We start from the raw sequence: 19,753 nt of genomic DNA, 5'->3' as shown, positions 1-19,753 counted from the left end.
CTGTAGCTTATTAGAGAATAAATACTGATTTTTTTTCTTCTCAAAAATAAGTCCACAAATAATTTCAATATGGTCTAAGTAACTCTGAATAAAAATTTTAAATTATTAATATAATTATGTGAAATTTGTTGCTATCATGTAATGTTTCTATAGGATTCAGGCAGCTCCCTGTGGTATAGTTTGTAGAAGCGGCCTGTGTAAACAGCTGGAAACTCTCTCATGGTTATATCAATTTTATCAAACCCTTCCCGGTATCCATAAAGTAACAGCTTAGCTATGTTGCTTGTGATGGGAGTAGCATGTTTTGTCCTGGCAAGCTCGTCCAGGTCCATCCACTCACACCGCAAGCATTCCTGCTGGCAGAAGTTGATGGTGAAGGAGGAGGGCTGCAGGCGACAGATGATGTACATGTCTGACTTCCCAAAGGCTCCAGGGTGTTTGTGTTGCTGTCTTATGCTTAGGATGGACTTGAACTCTGACTTGATGCCAGTCTCTTCAAAAACCTCTCGAACTGCTGTGTCTCCTAGGCAAAGAGAGCAATTCTTTCAATATATACAAGAACATACACTCTTTAAACCTTTTGATCCCAGAATAAACCTCTTCTGCTTAGCAAGCTTTTCAAAATGCAGAGCTTGTTTGCCTTTCTACACAAGGACAAGCTAACTTTTTGGTCCCTGAACAAAACTAATTGCAAACTACCTTTCTTTTGCATATGCTACAAAAAGATGAAAGAAACTTTCCGTAATACTGTCTCCAGGGTGTAGTTTTGAAATTTGTCTTCTATCTTGCAGTAGAATGTTCTGCATAAGTTTAACATCAAATATATAGAGGCCTTTGGGGGATTGGAAGCCCATTAATACCTAGTGCCTGCAGAACATTTGTGTTTGTAACTTTCACTGCAGTTTTAATTACAAGGCAACTGGCTATAGGGAAAGATACTCATGTGCCATTACTAATGCCTAGGGAGACTGCACTGTACACAGCCCAGGGTGGCCCTTGCAGTCCTCTGGTTTAAAAGTGTTGCAAAGCAAACTCCCTAGGGCAAGTGATTTTTATTATAAGGATGCATTGCACAGAAATGGTCAAAGAAGGTAAACAACTGAGATTGGGCAGAATGCCAAGACAGGCTATGGTAAGAAAAACTGAACAGAGATTTCATTTAAGCTTTGAGCTTTTCTTTTAGATCAAGTGCCATTTTCTTTTTCTATTTTAATGTATGTATTTTAAATATGACACTTAAACTAGAAGAAACAGTAGGGCTTGAATCTCAGAAATAAGCAAAGCGCACAGATTATTCTATTTGCATAATCTCCATTATGAAGCTATTCAGATTACTTGTGCAAATCAATTTGTTCTCATTAAAGTTAGCAGTCATGTATTTTGTTGCTTCAATAATCACAGGATTTTCAAGAGTTGTAACATCGCTTAAAATTTGGACTCCTGGGTGAGTTTATAAGATTTCATGTAAGTGATGGAAAAAGTAAAAATTATTTTTATTTTATTCATTACTAATTTATCTCTTTGGTAATATTAAAATGTGATGCACAGAACCATAGCATTTATTATGATATTGTTAAGCAGAGGTAGGAGGGGAGCTCTGAGTGATTTGTTTCTTCCTGGTCCTTCTTAATATTTACATCCAGGCTCCATCCATAATCTCACCTGTTACTTGAGGGATGGCTCAGAATTGCCCTAGTGAAGCAGTCTCTCATTCTAGTTATTCTTTTCCCTCACTACAAAAGCTCCTCTGGTATCTCTTGGCTCAGATCCTCTTACTCTAAGGGCAAGAGTGTCTGGCTAGGCAACAAACAGTGTTGGGGGTTCTTTAAAAAGCATGAAGCCATTCCATTGTGCTGAACATAATTGCAGTGTTGAACAAAGAATTTTGATTTCTATCACTGTTTGACAATGCAGTTGAAATGTGATTCCAGAGTTGCAAAAACTAAAAGTCAACTTTCTCCGTGTGTTGAAATAATGAATTGGAATACAAGCTTTCCACACATTGCTATAGGATCACTGCTAAGATAAGGTATGAAACAGATTTTAAGGTATCAGTACTGTTTGTAGAGCTTCTGCGTTGCTCTGGGCAGCATTTTTGTCAAACTTCACTTATTAGAAGAATATATTCCTATCCGAAGACAGATGTGGGCTAAATAACTGTGAGTTTACCTTTTGAAACTAAGACCTACCTAATAACTGCAGTATAATTTAAGAATTAACCAGTCTGTGGATTGTAGTTTCAGGAGGTGAAATACAAGGACAAAAGCACAATCTTCTATCTCTTCGTACACATCCTTATTCATTCACCTTTGAACGTAAGTGCAACAGCTGTGTTGAGCATCACTTGTGCTATGCTAGGTAGAAATAGCTGTCTTCAAAAAACAGCATTGTTTCTTAATGCAGAAGTGCCTTATGTCACCTCAAAGAAGGTGGCCCCAAAATCAGGAACTGCATTTACGCTGGTCCTGTGCCAGGAGCTCTTAGTGTAAGCAAATCAGTGGATGAGGGTGGAAGGAAGCACGTGTATTTATTGCTGTTTTGCACACAAATATTGAAAGCTGGAAATTTTAGATTTTTGCCCAGGACGTCTCTGAGCCCCCTGTGCTGGATTGCAGTGTGAGCTGACGACTTGCTATTTCAGTTTTACGTTTTGTTATCTGCTGATTATTTAAGTCCTCTGTGCTTCTTACTCTTACTGCAACATACCCAACAAACCTATGAAAGTTGGCTTTAAGTACTTGCGAGAACCTGTGCAAAAATGGAGATGTTATAACGCTTCCCTGACCTCAATATGATCTCACCCTAACCTTCATGTCGTAAGATCGTGTCACTTAATCCATTAGCCATTATTTCAAGGCAGTGAGTAGTCACAGGAGTGATGTGGGTCACTATGTATTTCAGTGTTAATGTCTTTGTAGTTCCATTGATGTCTGACCTGTTATTGTTGAACTTACCAATGTCTTCACCAGGATTAGACAGTCCTCCTGGGAATTTCCATCCACTTACGGTCTGCATTGGAGAAAAAAATATTAATGAAGTATGCAGCCTGTTTTGTACTCTGGAATATGAAGGTGACAGTTAACACATTATGTGAAGTTGAGGTATTGTAATTACTCTTACAAATGTCAGTAAAGATTTAAGTAGAAACTATTTTTTTCTTGCTAATGTGATGATCAGAGACATCTACAGTCTGTATGAAATATTGGAACAAAGCATCTACTGACTGAAAGAAACTGTCTAACAATCATTAGACAATGTTGCTGCTAGATAACTAGATAGTAGTTGAATATTTTAAAAAGCTGCTATAGACTATATACTCTTATATTTAATCACTAATGTATCCCACTTCCATGTTTCTGGCTTTTAAAAAAATGTATATATATTTAATCTTACAAACAGGTATGATTTAGTACTGTTCTATACTGCACTGGCTTTAAGATGACTGTGTGTGTCTGTAATAACCATTTTGTGCAACCTGTCACTTGTTTTTATGGAGTTCCAAAACCGAGGCCTTGTGTGTGATTTATGTAAAGAAGCATTTATAGAACTGCAATAAAGTTCAGTACTTAGAACAGAACTGCAGACGTGGTGCTGTAATCAATACTGGTTACAAAGTCCGAGTTCCTACACCTCTGGCAAATGCAAAGATCTGCAGGATTTTATTTTACCACTTTTTATTCCTTTCCTTAATAAATATGTGTGTAAGAAGAAGTTAACTAACCTTCAGCTAGAAACTAATGCAGAAAAAAAATGTATGCTAGCGAAAAAAAAAAAAAAAAAAAAGTTGGCTTTCCAGGGATTTTAAGCCCCACCGATTACATTGGAAAATGCTTTTTTCTGGGCACTCGTAAAGGGCTTGGATAGGAATTGAGAGTAATAGATTAAAAATAGTGCAGATGGAAAGTACATAGATTTGCTGGCTTTAAGATTTGCTTTCAGATCCTGGAAATCTTGCTGTGTGTGCAGTGGAATTGTCCTTTCATGATGAAACCCAAACAGCTCTTAAAAATCCACAAGCTTCTAATATAAAGCTGCATATGAACTTCAAATTTCTAAACCTTCCAGACCATAATCTGTAATTAACCATTTCGGGGAAGTGGTTCATTTGGGAGGAAGGAGGAGAGAAGAGTGGTGGGACTGGCATTGGCAAATAACTGTCCGAGCCAATTTGCTTGCACGGAGGTAACTGCTTGCTGCACAAGAACTGCATGGGTATTCACACACCTCAGTTTTTATACTTAATTTAAATAAAGAAATAAAAATGAGCTGTAAGGAGACAGAAACAATCATTTTCTTCTTTCAGCTCACCCACTGTAATAACAGCTTTGTTCTACAAAGGTAAGCAGAAACAGCTGACCTGGAATGTCATCCCACCTTTCAGATGGAGCCAGAGAAAAGTGTGGTGCTGTGCTTGGTCCTGTTACATTCAGGGACCAGAGGGTAAGGAAGCAAATTCTGGTGAGTATAGAATTGGATGTCGAACCTCAACAGAATATCTGATGTCTCACTGTAAAACTGGACACAGATATTTGCACTTAAAATGGCTGTGCTTGAGCTTTAGCAATAACTCAGTGTTAGCAAGTTAAATCTTAAAAATCTGTTGTCCCATGGGCTTAGGAAGCTACTGCTTCCTTTGAGGTTGCAGAATGTGTAGCTTCCAATTTTACTCTTTGGGATCTCTTTTATTTAAGGTACTTATTGAAAGGTCAGCGTGCAATTTCTCACTGTTACATGCACAGAAATGTTAAGGAAAAACAAACGGAGTATTTGTATTACATACTGTTCTTTTCTTAGAGGCTCTCTGGGATTAGAACCATTTCTGGAGCCTATGCCTTGCATACTGTGTTTATGCTTTAATTGGTAATTATTGAATGAAAGCCTGAAGATCTCGTTGTAGAGAAGTCCTTGAAATTTTACTGTACAGTAAGTAAAAATATACAATCAGCAATCTATATGGAACAAGGAAAGGATGCTTTTCTTCCTCCCAATTTGCATTGCAAGTTCAGTGAATGAATCTGCCAGTGAAAACACATTTTCATTAACTATTGTGTTACCATGAAGTGATGGTTAACTTGGTTTCCAAGAAAAATTCTTTAGTAGTTATTTCAGGAAAAGCAGAACAATATAGCCAGTGAGATTTTGGCTTAGATTGAATTATAAAGATGATGCAACCCTGTGTACTTCAGTTAGCATGTAGAGATTTTGACTTTTTTTTTCCACATTAAAACTGCAAATAACCTTGCTGTCCTAGAGATGCTTACTTCATTTGTGAAAGATCCTTTGTCTGTTCAAAGCACAGTGTAAACTAAATGTATTTCAAACAGACTAGCAGAGACAGCTGCAAATGAGCTAGTGAGATTTATGCACTTCTGTGTTAAAACCTAGGTTAGCTTGATAGTTGCTAGAAGAAATTTGCAGTGATGGATGCTCGGTTACCTCAAGCCACATCACATAACCCACCCCCACCACACTAACGCTCTCTGGTTTGGCATCCTCTGTAGTGAGGTCAAGCACTTTGGTTTGTGAGAAATTCACAATCTTTACACCTGCTTTACACAGGTGGTTTACAGGTCATGGCCAACCATGGCATTGCTTATTTAATCCCACAAATATGCCTGGAATTTCAGAAACCAAGCAAAATCACAGTCTCCCAAAATCTGCTTTAAGCTGTGAGTGCTTTCTAGAGATCTGCATGGATCCAAACATAAACTCAGGTACTCCTGGATCAGTTACAGGAGAAACATAAAACATGAAGCAGAAGGGGTACGGGGCGATGAAGCCAAGAAACAGAGTGGGTTTCTTGGACTCTTCTAACCCATGTGGTGTGACAGAGGAAGGACAAAGCCAGTGATCTGGTACATCTTCACAGTACTGGGAACTGCAAACTGAATGCTCATCAAGGAAGAAGTAGGTATTCTTCTGTACAGATATGCTAGTGCCTGGAATACTTATACTGTTGCTTTTTAGTAGTAACCAACTACATTACTTAACCTTGTCCTTTCTCTACCTATCATGCTTTTTAATCTAATGCACTACTAATGAATGTTAAAAATCATCAAGATAAACACAAATGCAATACAAATGAGCATGCGTGCACATACCTGTCTTCGTGCTTGTGGACCTTAGCTGGCATAATTTGCCTAAATGAATTTGATGAAAGGAGAAACCATATAAACCTAAATGAACTTCTCTATTTTACAGCCCTGTAGCAAACTTACCTTATTTCTGTCTTGTACAACCAGCACCTTTCCACTGTTTTCATCCAATACAGCACCTATTAGAGAGACAATATTGAAAAAGATGTTGAACAATTTAACGTGTTTTGATGAAGTGTGACAAACCCCTAATGATCATTATCAGACCTAAAGAATGCAAAATCAGAATGCCTACAGCTAACCCAGCAATGCTGCTTTCTTCAGCAGGAATGTGTAGTCTTACTGAAATAAGAGATTTTTTTCCCTTATTTTGGCCAAATAGCCAGGATAGGCAAGAACTTTTCTCCAGTGAAATTCATGACAAAACTGCTTACACTGAAGCAGTAAGTGTGTTTTCTGGCTGATAACACTCAAATTTTAATACTTGGGGGGCTGACTGTACTGCTGAGGAAAAAATTCCAGCAACTGAACGGACTCATACTCCACTGCCCATAAAACAACCGATGACAGTGCACAGTCTCTGATTAACTTGTTAATCAAAGACCATTGCTCCCAAGTGGAAAAATGATGCTTTCACTTAAAGAACTACATCTATTAGAATGTATGAATGAGAAATTCAGCTTTTCCATGCATCCTCATGCTGAGCCCAGGAATTTCTCCCACAGAGCGAGTTTTCCTACTGTTTAAAACCCAAGTGCTTGCATGTCTAAGCATCGTGTCACTCTCATTAGTCATAGTGTAAAAATGTTTTCCCTTTAAAACAGGCATTCTGTCAGATTTTAAAGCTGTGCGCTGTGGTGAGCAGAATAAGTACAGCGGTGCAGCTTACCAGGTCCTTTTCCACATCAGTCATACGTGGCTTTAAAATTAGTGGGTAAAAAGTGCTTCTGGCACTGTACAGCAGGAGGAGGAATATATGGATAGCTCTGTGATGATATGCACATTTAAAATGCTATGGAGAAATATTTCCACAGAAGGGAATCATTAAGATATGAGTGTCCAGCACAAAACATCTTTCTTTAAAAAAAAAAAAAAAAAATACATGGCAGAATTATGTGTAGGAGGAATACTTAAATGAAATACTAGTTCTCCTTCAAGATATGTCAAAGGATGTGCTTTAAGAGGGTAGTCACGAATCTGCTTCCCATTATTTGTGACAGTGATCTCATTTCTCTTGTAAATATTTAGCAATGCCCAGGTTCAAGTACTGTACTGATCAAAAGAGGGGGAAAAAAGGGAAGTGGGAGTTTTTGCTGCATGCTGTGATTGCAGGGATTATTTTCTAGAAAAGCCTTTTTTAGCCTGATGGTTTGGTGAGACGCAGGTGGACTGAAGACAGGATGCTGCAGTATGAACCAGACAGGAAGAACTCATTTTTTTTCCCCAAAAACTGATGCCCGTGAATGTAGTTTCTGGCCATAAAATTCTCTGAGATATCCAGAATCTCTAAGAGATGACACTTAAATGCAAAGCAAGAAGTAAGAAATAGCACTGATAGGCTTCGCTCTCTGGTCTTGTTTTGCCAAGCAAAATTGAGAGTCCCCTGCTGCAGCTCACTGGGCCACACCTGCTCAGCATCAGTGAGGCCAGGCTCTGCCCATTGGGTCAGATTTTGGTTTTGAGAACTTCCACACTTGAAATCATCCAGCCCTAGGATGCCTTTCCAGAAAGGCTGATGCTTGAGACTAACCAAGCAGTCACTGGTACAACGCTGATTTCTTTTGACTGTTTTTTGTTGGTAGGTAAGAATTTTATGTTTAAAAGCCCTGAGACAACTCCATAAGTAATGGAGGGGAAAAATACCTTCCCTCTGGCAGTTTTATTTACAATTGATGTAAGCATGTGACAAGATGTTCATAACAGCAGACCAGTTGTCTGGCAAGCACCCCTGAGGGCTTGCTTTATAAACATGACCAAGCAGCAGCAGGTATTGATTTGTAAAACAGCCTGGTGCCTTCTTTTAAATCACTTGTGATTGCATGGACAGCCATGACTACATAAGGCATCCTCCCAGCAGGCTGACCTTTGTGCAGCGGCTCGCTCCATACAGTTCCTTAAGTAAAAGCTTCTTTCGCTTTACTCTTCCTTCTCAACTTCTCTTCTTATGCCATTGCTATGGGGCATATTTACAAATATGTCACTTTCTGGATGGCAGAGAACTTCCCAAGTGCTTTTCAAAAACGCCTTGATCATTTCATTCACCAGAAGCTTTCCTGTCCCTTTACATATTTGGAAAATCCTGCCGCCTACGAACGGATGCAGTAAGTTAGCCAGGAGATGCATCACATATTCCACTATTTCTAAACAATAATGGCCAAACCCTATGAGTAACATTTGCTACTTTCTCTTCTTGGCGATTCTGATCTAGTCTAGCCAATATGGCCTGACCTTGCTTATTCACACCTTTGTCATCTCTTGGCTGGCTGAGGGTAAGGCAGCAGCCCTGGATGTGCGGTGTTCACCGTGTGGGAAGCCACAGACAGTACAACAACAGCTGCTGGTCTGCTTGGCAGTGCAGGCTCTGCTGTTTATCTCCAGAATGCTCAAGGGTCAAAGCCTTGGCTTTAGCTGGCTGGCCATAGTGCTGAGATGAGGACTCTCAGCAAGTTTGTTTCTCCTTACTGCAGAAGCTATCATAGTGTCATGAAGGTTGGAAAAGACTGCTAAGATCATCTAGTCAACCATCAGCCCATCACCACCATGCCCATTAATCCCTAAGTGACTATTCTAAAACACAGAGTTTTTTTGCACAAGAAACAAGGACACCTGGAGTTTGGCACATGCACACTGCTGATGTAAAGTGTGACCATATTTAAATATTTTGGTATTAGAATAAAATGAGTTAAAAATAGAACAAAATGTTTCTGCTACCCAGGATCTGTTTGATGGGGTAGAAAGATGACAAGTTAAACACATGCCAGGTGATGTCCACAATGCTTGGTGCGTTCCTGCAGTGTATTCCACATCCACTGATGGTGCATAAAACATAAAAATAATATTGCAGTAATTGCTTTCATATGCAGAAATGTCAGCTTAGTTCACCAAATGCCCTTCTGAGGTCTTCACCCATTAAAAGAATTTTCAGCCATGGATAAGAACGGACAGATTTGAAAAGCAGTAGCACACTATATACGTTATCTATTGTGTAGTATTTATATATGTGCAAAAACTATGAAATCCCTATCTTCCCATTTATTAAACTGCTTCTTTTCTCAGATATTTCATTTTCTATTTTCACAGAATGTAACTGAAGTGATAAAAAACACAATATCAAATGATATTTTGAAAGTGCAGGTTTTCCTGCACTTCTTCCAAATTGATTTTTCTTACAGAGAGCCTTTCCTGACAACCCACTGGGGCCACAACACTCCCACTGCATGATTTTCTTTTAGGCAGCACTTTCAGCTATGCACAACCTACTGCAGAAAAATCCCCTTTCGGTTAGTCACATTTCCTCAAAAATGCGAGAAATAAAAATGCTAATACGGTGCTTTTTTTTTTTTTTTTTTTGAGAATACATTATCTTAACTCGAGTTTAATGCCACATATTTTAATGGTGAGATTTTTGTCCACCAGGAAAACATGCTCTAACATGCCCATTGAAAAACCCAGCCTGCCTTCAGCTTCCACGCTGCCCTCTGCTGGCTTTGTAGCTGCAAGCTCACACTGACCACAGCACCGTTTGGTAATTGAAGCCATTGCTTTTCGAATGCTCACTTTCAACCTGGCCTGCTGCCAACAGCCCAGGTCCTGTCACAGCAAGAAGCGTCACTTGGCCCCTCGCAGCCAAGACCGAAAAAGTGAGGACATTCAGGGGGAGATGCGCACAACCTGCACCGGGCTGGCACGGCACGAGACATCATCACCAGCCTACAAGAAATTGCTGATTTCTTGTAGTTGTGTGTCTGTGGATGACTGCTGAGAAGGAAGGCAGACGCATGCACATTTGATGAGGCTGAATTCAAGCTGACTGTGGTTTTGGCTCACCATTAGTTCCTTGCACTGTGATGTGTAAGAAATGGGACACTGTCTTCTTGGTCCTGAGTTTCCTTCCTTTTTAGCGCAACCTTTCCAGCAGTGGTTGCGGGGAGGTCTAGACGGGCCTAGGTATTGTCCAGGTGCTTGGGACATAGCCCTGTTACACAGACATGTCAGAGCAGCTTCTGGACTGTGACACTTGCAGCCAACAGCTGCGCTAGCTCCTTAGCAATCACTGCCGCTTCCGTCTGCCCCATGCACAGACTTTTTCCTCAACTGGAATGGCTGCAGAAATCAGAAGATTGAGAAGCGCACAGATGCACTCAGGGCAGATCGGTGGAGCGATCTCACGTTCCTATCGCTATTCCCACACTTGCTGCCAGCCTTCCCGCGGCAGCTCCGTGCCACTCACCTGCGACTCCCAGCTGGTGGCTGGCGAAGGAGGGCAGCCTGCTGGGCCCCTCGCCCAGCCACCGCGTCAGGGTGGCCAAGCCCGACTCCGCGTGATGGAAGTCAAAGCCCTGCGACGCAGCCACGGCCGCCAGCCCGCTCTGGAGGATGGGAACGTGGAGCCAGACGGCGACCCGGCCTTCCTGCTGCCACTGGGCGACCGAGGCTGGAAAAGAAACGCGGGGCCACCGGTCAGGCCGCAGGCATGGAGACGCGAAGTTTAGGACAGACCACCAGCCGGCCGGCTTCCAGTGGCGCGCAAGGTAGGGTTTCTGCGGGGACGTCTGCGCTCGGGCCCGACGCTCCGGGCCTAATAAATACGTGCCAGGGGGAGGCAGAGCGGCATCAGCAGCGTTACGCTGTAAGAGGCATTAGGTTACCGGCAGCGCGGTGCCACTCTCGCCCGGCCGCGCGCACCCACCTCCCCCGCCCGCCCGGCTGCGCCGGCCCCGTGTCCGCCACTTGCCCCGTAGCCAGCGCCCGAAGGCGGCCCGCTCCCGGCGGCGAGGCCAGCGCAGCTCGGCCAGCTCTACGCTCACCCCGCCATACTTGTCCAGCCGAGGCTGCGGCGCGCCCCGACCCCCCCCGGCCCCGCGCCCCCGGCCCCGCGCCCCGCGCAGCGCCCGCCACAGCGCCGGCCCCGCCATGGAGCGGCGGGAAGCGGCCGCCCCGGGGGCGGCGCCGGCCTCTGCCTCCGGAAGCACTGCGCGGCGGCCGGCGGGCGGCATGGCCGCCCGGCGAAGAAGCAGGGGACGGCCGGCCCCGGGCGGGAGCTCCCCGCTGGCCGGCGGGGCCGAGGGCGGGCCGCCGCTGCTGCACGTCGCCGAGGCGGTGCAGGCAGGTATGCGGCCCAGACGGTGGGAGCGGCCCCGAAGCCGGGATCTGCCGCCCAGAAGCGGCGTCGGCACTGACGGCCTTTCGCTGCGGCAGACGTGAGGTCTGCTTGGTAAACGGCACGCGGGCCCGGCTGCTCACCCGGCCTTCGGTGCCACGGGAACGCGCTCTGTCCGTGCGCGGCCCGTGCCGCTGAGGCGCGGCCTGCGGGCGTGCTCGTGTGGGAGCGCGGGGTGTGCGGCGCGTGTCCCGTGTGCAGAGCGGTGATGTGCTTTTCCCGAACCTTTCAGAAGATGACAAAATCCCCAAGATGTTCCGGAGAGCCCTGGCGCAGCTGTCTCTGAACAGCATGAAGGCCGCCAACATCTGCATCGGTCGCCCGGTGCTGCTCACGGCGGCGGGAGGAAAGCAGGAGGTGGGTGAGGCCCCTCCATACTGTGCGCCTCCTTTGGGCAGCCCTCGCGTTTCCGTCCGCTGGGAAACTCGGTGCTACTCGTACCTTAGCCCTCTGTGGAACCGGGTTGCAATCTAATCCTCCTTCTTCCTCAGCCCGTGTTTTTATTAATATTGCTTACTTTGGAGAACTGAATGTGGGGCCGCTGACAGCTGTTTGCTTTGAACCTGCTTTGAATGGCATCCTGGCTTCTACCAGAAGTAGTGTTGCCAGCAGGACCAGGGAGATGGTTGTCTCCCTGTACTTGTCACTGATGAGGCCATATCTCAGTTACTGTGTTCACTTTTGGGCACTTAACTACAAGAAAGACATCCATGCCCTACAATGTGTCTAGAGAAGGGCAGCAGAGCTGGGAAGGGTCTAGAGCACATCACTCACATAAGGCTGAGGGAGCCGCGGTTGTTCAGTCTGGAGAAGAGGAGGCTCTGAGGAGACTGTATGGGCCCTGTACAATTGCCTGACAGGAGGTTGTGGCAAGGTGTTAATTGGCATCAACCTCTTTCCCAGTTAACAGTGATGGGATGAGAGGTGACGGCTTCAGGTTGCACCAGGGGAGGTTTGGGTTGGACATTAGGATAAACATCTGAAAGATTGGTGATATACTTGCACAGGCAAGGGAAGTGATGGAATAGTTGTTCCTGGAGGTGTTCAAGAAACGTGTAGATGTGGCACTGAGGGACACGATTTAGTGGGCAGTATTGGTGGTAGGTGGATTGTTGCACTAGATAATCTTAGTCGTCTTTTCCAACCTATGATTCTATGATTCTTCTAGGTCTGCACTGCTTGGCCCACTTCAGGCTTCCCAGGTGGGAAGATTGGGCTGAGTGACACCACACAGAAGAGCCTGAGAGTCAGTGTGGGTGATGCTGTCACCGTGCAGCCCGTGACCGGTGCGGTCATCCAAGCAGAGGAAGTTGCTGTGAAGATGAGGTATGGAATATCTTGTCCCCTACTAATGTGCCTACTGCAAGGCATCTGCTTTGCACTGCACACTCTTAAAAGGTACCATTTTTCTTTCATGCTTGCATGAAATTAGTATGTAAGATCCAAGGGAATGGCATGAGGCTGTGTCAGGGGAGGGTCAGGTTGGGTGTTAGGAAGAGGTTCTACAGCAGAAGGTGGAAGGGCATGGAACAGGCTGCCCAGGGCGGTGATTATGGCCCTGAGCTGCCAAATTCAAGGAGCAGCACTCTCAGACATATTGTCCGATTTTTGGGTGGTGCTGTATGGATCCAGGAGTTGGAATTGGTAATTCTTATGGGTCCTTTCCAGCTCAGGGCATTGTGCGATTCTTTGAAAATTAAGCATCCACAGATGCTTGAGGGATGAAGAAGGCTGAAGTTTAATACCTGGTGGCTAACTGCTGCCTCCTGTGTGGGAAGCAGAGTGGGTCAGCTGCAGCGTGAGGAGATCTCAGCTCAGGGAGGATTAGTGCTGTTGTGGAGAGCGAGATTGTGACTGTGTGGTTAGGGTGGGTTCTTTAAGCTCCTGAGTCACTTGTAAGGCCCAAGGATGGTCTCTGCACAGTGTTGATGTTAGGTTAGAAAGAACCAGAAGGAGCCTGTGTTGTGGCTGTTGTCATTGGAGGTTGTGCTGCAAGCTGCTTCCTGAGGAGCTCCTGGTGAGAAGTTGTGCCATGGCTGGGGCCGTGGAGGGCTGACAGGCTCAGGAGAGCCCTCAGAGCTTCATCTATGATGTGTGCGGCTTTTACTTATTGGAATGTTTGTTGGTTTTTTTTTAACTGGAAACTCGCAGAAGGGGTTTGGTTTTTTTCCCCTCTGAATTCACCAAGGGTGGAGAGCAGAAAGTGCAGATTAAGGCTGTCTTGAAATTACAAAGGCTTTGAAAAATTAGCCGTTTATTGGTCTGCTGAATGACTTCTTATCTTTGTCACTGACTTAACGTTCCGCAGTCAGCATGTGGGTTGATACAGAATCTGGTTATGGTTATTTCCTAAGCTATCTTCTAATCACTTTGAAAAGTCTCCCAACATCTGTAATTTCTCTAAGGAAATGAAAAAATCATGTCATTGCAGCTTTTTGCTACTGCTAATTTAGTCCAATAGGAAGTTTGATTTGATATTACAATATTTGATTGTTATTGCAAACAGTTTGGTTATAAAAGACATAGGGTTTGAATTTCAGGTGGTCCTGTGCAGATCCAGGAGTTGGACTTGTGAATCCCTTCCAGCTCTGGATATTCTGTGCACCTGTAATAAGGATGAAATCAGAGGCATCGCTTCTGAAATACTTGTGATAACTGTAATTCTTTTTGAAACTGCTTCAAAGGGAGAATTTTCCTTCTGAAGAAGGATTTTGTGCCAGGATCCTTTACTTGGGCTCCTAGAAATGCTATGCACAGTGTGCCCTCAAATTGAAAGTCACATAAATTAAGGTTTTTCTAGAATGGCTCTAGGAGAGGACACATGCAAACAGGAGTTAGTCTGTTTTAAGCCTACTGATGTACTGCAAACCACTGTAGTAAATTACAGTGAGTTGATATGTACTAAGTTAACTGTAAATTTACAGCCAATCTATCAGATAAGAATATTAGTTATTAAAAGAATAAATGGAATCCTATTGTCCCAGAATTTCTTCGTTTCTAGATGCTTTACAAGTATAATTTATTCTCTGAAAATTTGTATCTCTGGGGATTTGCTTGCACGCATTATTTATTTTCCAGTTAAAACCAACCTTCAGTCTCAGACCCCAGCAGTGCAATTGAGTGTGTGCTTGTCAGGAGCAGCTGTGCCATTTTGAGGGCTCCCCTCTGATAGCAGAATGCCTCATTCCCTTAAGTTACTTTTTTGATCGCTGAAACTGAGAAATGGATTTTTATTTCTAGGCTTGGAGCTCCCTCTCTTGGTCATAGTTTTATTTGCAGCTGCTGCATCTGATTCAAATGTTTTTGGTGATGCTGTTCTCTTACAGGGGCTGACCTGTGGGCTTATAATATATAATCTAAATTTGTAAATGTAATTTACTCTGTTGTTTATTGCAGCATTTTGTATGAAAAATGGAACAAAATTACATACACTCATTTTGTTAGCTGTGTGACTGATATCTTAAGAGTTGTTACTGGAGCCAAAGAGGCTCCAGTATTTATTTATGATTTATAAGAGATATTCATTTATCTCTTCCGGTTGTGGGGTTAAATCTCAGTGTGTAATGTTGGTGGTATTCATTGTCCTCGTGCCTTGGTGGCATAGCCTCCATAGACTCTAGCTTTTGTAGCAGTTAGTGACTGAGAAAATATTGTTTCTTCTTACCACAGGGATAAAGATGCCTGCATTAATGCTGAGGAAATGTCTGTCTGTCTGCTGAGAAACTTAGGTATAAATTTTGTTGCTTTTCTTTTGACTATTCAGTTTTTTATGGTGCAGTGGAAGGACATTTTGGACAGAAAAGCAGAGTGTTCCCTCTGTTCTCACTTGAGGGCTTATGCCGAAATAGAAGGGATTATTCTTCTCACAGGGATCTTTGGGCTAAGTCATATTACTATGATTCAAATATCTAACTTGTCTTAATCCTGCTCTTTCTGTCCTTTGTACCTACGGCTGTTTCAAATACAGTTGTTGAGCTGCCATTGTTGGCCTACTGGCTGATGAACTTTGGGATTCTCTTGTGTGGCGATGAAAAAGAGAACGATATTATGCATTAAGAACAAGATAAAGGATCAGTACTGGTGTGAAATCCCGTGCTCTGAATCTTTAATGTATTGATAATAAATAAGCAAAATTACTTTTCATTGGGTAGCAAGTGTCTGTAAGTAAGGAAAAAATAAAACCAGTGTGTTTTTCAAGGTATTGGAATTCAAAGTTTAAATTTCTCAGTAAAAACCTTCTGGTTTAGGAATATAGTATAACAGTGCTGGAGAGCTAAGAAGTAGGAAGCACAAATTGGATTCCAGATTTGTGAGTTTGGCTGGAAATAATAACTCCTGTTTACATCAGTGCTTTTGTGTGCCCGTAGGGTGCATTAAGATCACATTTCCAGATCTCTCTCTGCCAACACAGAGATAAAGCTTTACTTTCTGTAGATCAAGGCTTAGGGCTGAATATGAAATACTGTGAACCTATGGGGCACACAGCAAATACAAATTTTTTACATCTTACAGTATTAATTCTGTAATCCTGCTGTGCACACTGTGAAGTTCAGAATGCTCAAGTAATGATGGGCTTAGTACAAGAGTTTATGTATGATGACAAATGTTTATCCAGTACAGTCTTTTTATGTATAAAAGGATATTTTTATTACCTGAAATTACATGTAAACTATGAACTACCTTCTGTGGTGTTAATTTATAGTACTCTTTACATTTTCTGTGAAGGCTATCCTAAAATTATTGCCACCAATTACTTTTATCAACTTTCTTTTTTTTCTTTTCAATTCTCTCACAGATGGGAAAGTTGTTTTACCAGAAAATCTCCTGGCATTCAGTTTCTATGGCAAACTGTGTAATGTGCTGGTGATGAAGGTGAAGGGGACGGACAGTCTGGAGCTGCATGCCCAGGCTGGTGCCATTTCCAGCGAGATGTGTGAGCCAGACCTGGAGAAATCTGACTTGGAGATGAGTGCGCTGGATCTGTCCTTACAGCTCAGCAGGATGGACATTGATGAAGATCCAGAGGCTGCATCTGCGAGCACTCCATGCAAACCGGTGTGTCTGGGTTCACCAGTTACACCCAGTTCTGCTGTGACAGCTGCTGCTCAAGGTTCTCAGGGAGACGAAGCCTGCAGCAGAGAGTGTACTGCAGACTTGGCTGCTGGTTTGGAGCTGCCTGGGAAAGAAGGCAGTGAGAGGCTTCCATCGGCTGCCAAACCTGGAGCATTCAGCAGCACAGACACTTTTTATTACATTTCTTCAAGAACTAGAATCAATTTTATAGAAACTAGGACGAACATAGCAGAAGATAGTGACCACGGACCCCAAGTTACCTATGACATGATAGGAGGTTTAAGCAGCCAGCTCAAAACTATTAGAGAAATGGTTGAACTGCCCCTGAAGCAAGCTGAATTGTTCAAGAGTTACGGTATGATGCTGAGAGTTGACTTTCTTCACTTGATACTAGTAATTTTTTACCTCTAATGTGACTTTTTTTTTCTTATAAACCAAGTTATTTTTACCAAAATATGCACTGAATTTTATGTCGTGCTGATCCAGCATACCTGTGTGTCCAAGCATTGTCAAACTGTTTTACAGTTTGTACTACATGGCTGCGATGAAGATGTAGTGGTTAGCTTGTGTGAAAAGTAATTCAGTAGGAAAGTAACATGTATCTATATCTAAGACAACTCAAATGTGCTTAGGCAGAGTTTATAGCAAATAGTGGGATGCTGTGAGGAGCCTCCTTCCCTGCACTGTCCGGCTCTGACCTCCAACCCCAGCATCACCACGTGTTCTTGTGTTGACCAAAATGTTGCTTCAGCAGCAAGGTTCTTCACACTTGGCTCCCAGTGTATCCAGTCAGACTCTCTGCTTCTTCCACAACCACAGGAGTGTTGGGAGCAGAGGCAGAGGGGCTGCCCTGGAGGCCAGAGCTGCCAGGCGGCTCTATATCCTGTGGTACCAGAAACACCACACGAGGGAGCAGTGTGTGCTGGAATGGGCTCTCAGAAAGTGGGCTGTCTGCAAAGGCACTATTCCTGTCCTCTGTCAATTAGCCCATCATTTTCGCCCTTTTGAGTTCCTAAGACTCAGTCTTTGTGCCTACATCAGGTGTCTTACCCTCTGTTACTGCGGCAATGCACTTCATCCAAAGTTGGTCCCCTCCTTTGGGGGGGACCTTCTTAATTTTCAGTTTTTGCTTTTGGCTTTCTACTCTCTCCATTTGCCTTCGCTGGTCTGAAATGCTTCTTTTCCAGTTGGGGTCACAATCTAACTTCACTGCGGTCATCTGTAGCTTGTATCCAGTTTTAGCTGGACCCAGGAATATTTTGTTCTTTCAGTGTCCATTATGTTCTGTGCATCTTTTTGTCTGCTTTGGCTTTTCATGTTTGCTATTAAAGGGGCACATTTGTCCTTTTCACATATGGGTATGTATTTTTCATCTTTTTTTTGACGACTGCTGTAGGGTGTAGCTGAGTACTTCAATCCAGGCTTGTGGTATTTCTGAGATCTCTGGAGTGTGGAGGAAAGGTGGCTTCCTGGTGTTGGAAATTTGGAATAATGGCACTGTAGGAGTCATTAATAACTTCAAAAAGAACATTTGTGAAGATAAGGTGCTTAGACCAATAATTTTTTGGAAAAAATAACCCCTAAAACACAGGGAAAACCACGAAAGAAAATAAAACAATTGAAATGTTTTTTTTTTAAACAAAATGATTTGGACTTTAAAAAAGCTGAATATGCATCCCGTCTAAGTGTCACACATCTTGTAGAGAGCTCTTTCCCCTGAAAATGCCATTATAGCAAAATGAAAAGAATAATGTTGGCTAGAGAAGTGAATGCTGAGATCAAGTTCTAATCAGTAATAACTGTGAGGCAGCAAAATGTGCAAATGCAGCATAATGTACAAATGATAAATGAGGCCTTTATCACAAATAACTCTCTTCTCTGTTTGTGTGCATGTGCTGGTTTGAAGGAATCTCACCTCCTAGAGGAGTCCTGTTGTATGGCCCTCCAGGTACTGGGAAGACTCTCATTGCCAAAGCCATTGCAAGTGAGGTTGGCGCTCATGTAACTGTTATTAATGGTCCTGAAATAATAAGCAAGTAAGTCCACTCAGTTTATGTTAATTAATTCTGTAGATACGTTAGCCCACAGTCTGTGTGGGCATCTGCCCATTGGAGGCCCATCATCTTCTGTGGAATTGGCTGTAGGCTATCCATCCAAGAGTTAAAAACAGATGGGAAAGGCTTCTCTCAAGTAGGACTCCTCTTTCTTGTTGCAGTAACAGAGTTTCATTGGATTTGGCTTAGAAATTTGGGTAAGCATGGACTGAATTAAAAAGAAGACTAAAACTGCACCTGCAGTCGCATGCTGTTTCTGCAACCAGAGGAGTTACTTTACTTGCTGATGCGTATTTGAATTACTTTACTTGTTGAATTGTATTTGAAATTAATAGATGACAGTGTACAGATTAATGACTCCAGAAGACTTTTCTTTGTTGTTCTTTAAAAACACAGACATAAATTGTTCCAAGTGCAGTTTTGATTTTTTGCTGTTTAGGACATAGGTGTATCCTTGTGCTTTTTAACCTGTTTTTTGTCCTTCTGGTTATTTCCGATTTGCATGTGCTTTATAAATTTGCTGGAGACTTTGAGAAGGTGCGCTATGGCTTTTTGGAACACACAAGCAGTAATTATTTAAATTGCTCAGAAAATATAAAAAAGCCTCACCATTTCTTATTAAAATGTTTTAATTATCATAGGTTTTATGGAGAATCTGAATCAAGACTACGCCAGATATTTGCTGAAGCTTCTTTGCGGTATGTTTTTTTGGATAATTATATTCGTGCTCATTTCTTTGCGGTATTGGTCCCAGAGTTAATGGTTTTAAAAGAAAAACATTTGCAAGAATCTTTGAATTGAATCATTTTTCTTTTCTTGCAGTGGTTTTTAAAAGGAAAAAAATTTATTTCTATAGAGCTAAGTGAAAGGAGAACAGTGAAATTCTAGTATGCCTGTTAAATGTTTTGGATGCTACTCTGTTTAAGGGTCTGTTACGGAAGGTGCCAGAGTGCTTTATCTGTGTCATTAGTGCATGGTGCACTTAGTTCAGCAGGTGGAAGCATGAGCCAGAGTTTCACCGGGATCCAAATTTTTCTACTTTTGTCTTTAAAGAGCAGTGTAAGACTGAGCTGGGATGTGGAAGCTAGCTCTAGATGAGCTGGTGTTGGTCCTGGATATAGCATGCCTCTCAGTTATGGTGGCAAATTTAT

General features: G+C 42.9%; 2 protein-coding genes across 2 annotated transcripts in view; one reads left to right on the top strand and one right to left on the bottom strand.

Annotated features, from left to right (window-relative positions):
* Window positions 1-134: 134 nt before the first annotated feature.
* On the bottom strand, window positions 135-10,286 carry NUDT6 (nudix hydrolase 6; the record flags this gene model as incomplete). The annotated part of the gene is made up of 4 exons (XM_079534102.1): window positions 135-523; window positions 2,955-3,009; window positions 6,219-6,274; window positions 10,223-10,286. 4 exons carry the CDS (start codon window positions 10,284-10,286, stop codon window positions 135-137), a joined length of 564 nt encoding a protein of 187 aa, XP_079390228.1.
* A 502-nt stretch (window positions 10,287-10,788) lies between these two features.
* Window positions 10,789-19,753, top strand: part of AFG2A (AFG2 AAA ATPase homolog A) — a gene marked incomplete at its 5' end in the record, with an annotated part of 180,949 nt that continues 171,984 nt past the window's right edge. The window contains 8 exon segments of the mRNA XM_079534101.1: window positions 10,789-10,981; window positions 10,984-11,424; window positions 11,708-11,832; window positions 12,644-12,801; window positions 15,145-15,203; window positions 16,271-16,903; window positions 18,455-18,584; window positions 19,244-19,300. Of these exon segments, the coding sequence (XP_079390227.1) occupies window positions 10,789-10,981; window positions 10,984-11,424; window positions 11,708-11,832; window positions 12,644-12,801; window positions 15,145-15,203; window positions 16,271-16,903; window positions 18,455-18,584; window positions 19,244-19,300 (1,796 nt within the window).

The sequence above is a fragment of the Tetrao urogallus genome, assembly GCF_951394365.1.
Source record: "Tetrao urogallus genome assembly, chromosome: 4".
Taxonomy (NCBI): domain Eukaryota; kingdom Metazoa; phylum Chordata; class Aves; order Galliformes; family Phasianidae; genus Tetrao; species Tetrao urogallus.
The sequence above is the reverse complement of the archived record's forward strand: the minus strand, read 5'-3'. Positions and strand labels throughout refer to the sequence as shown.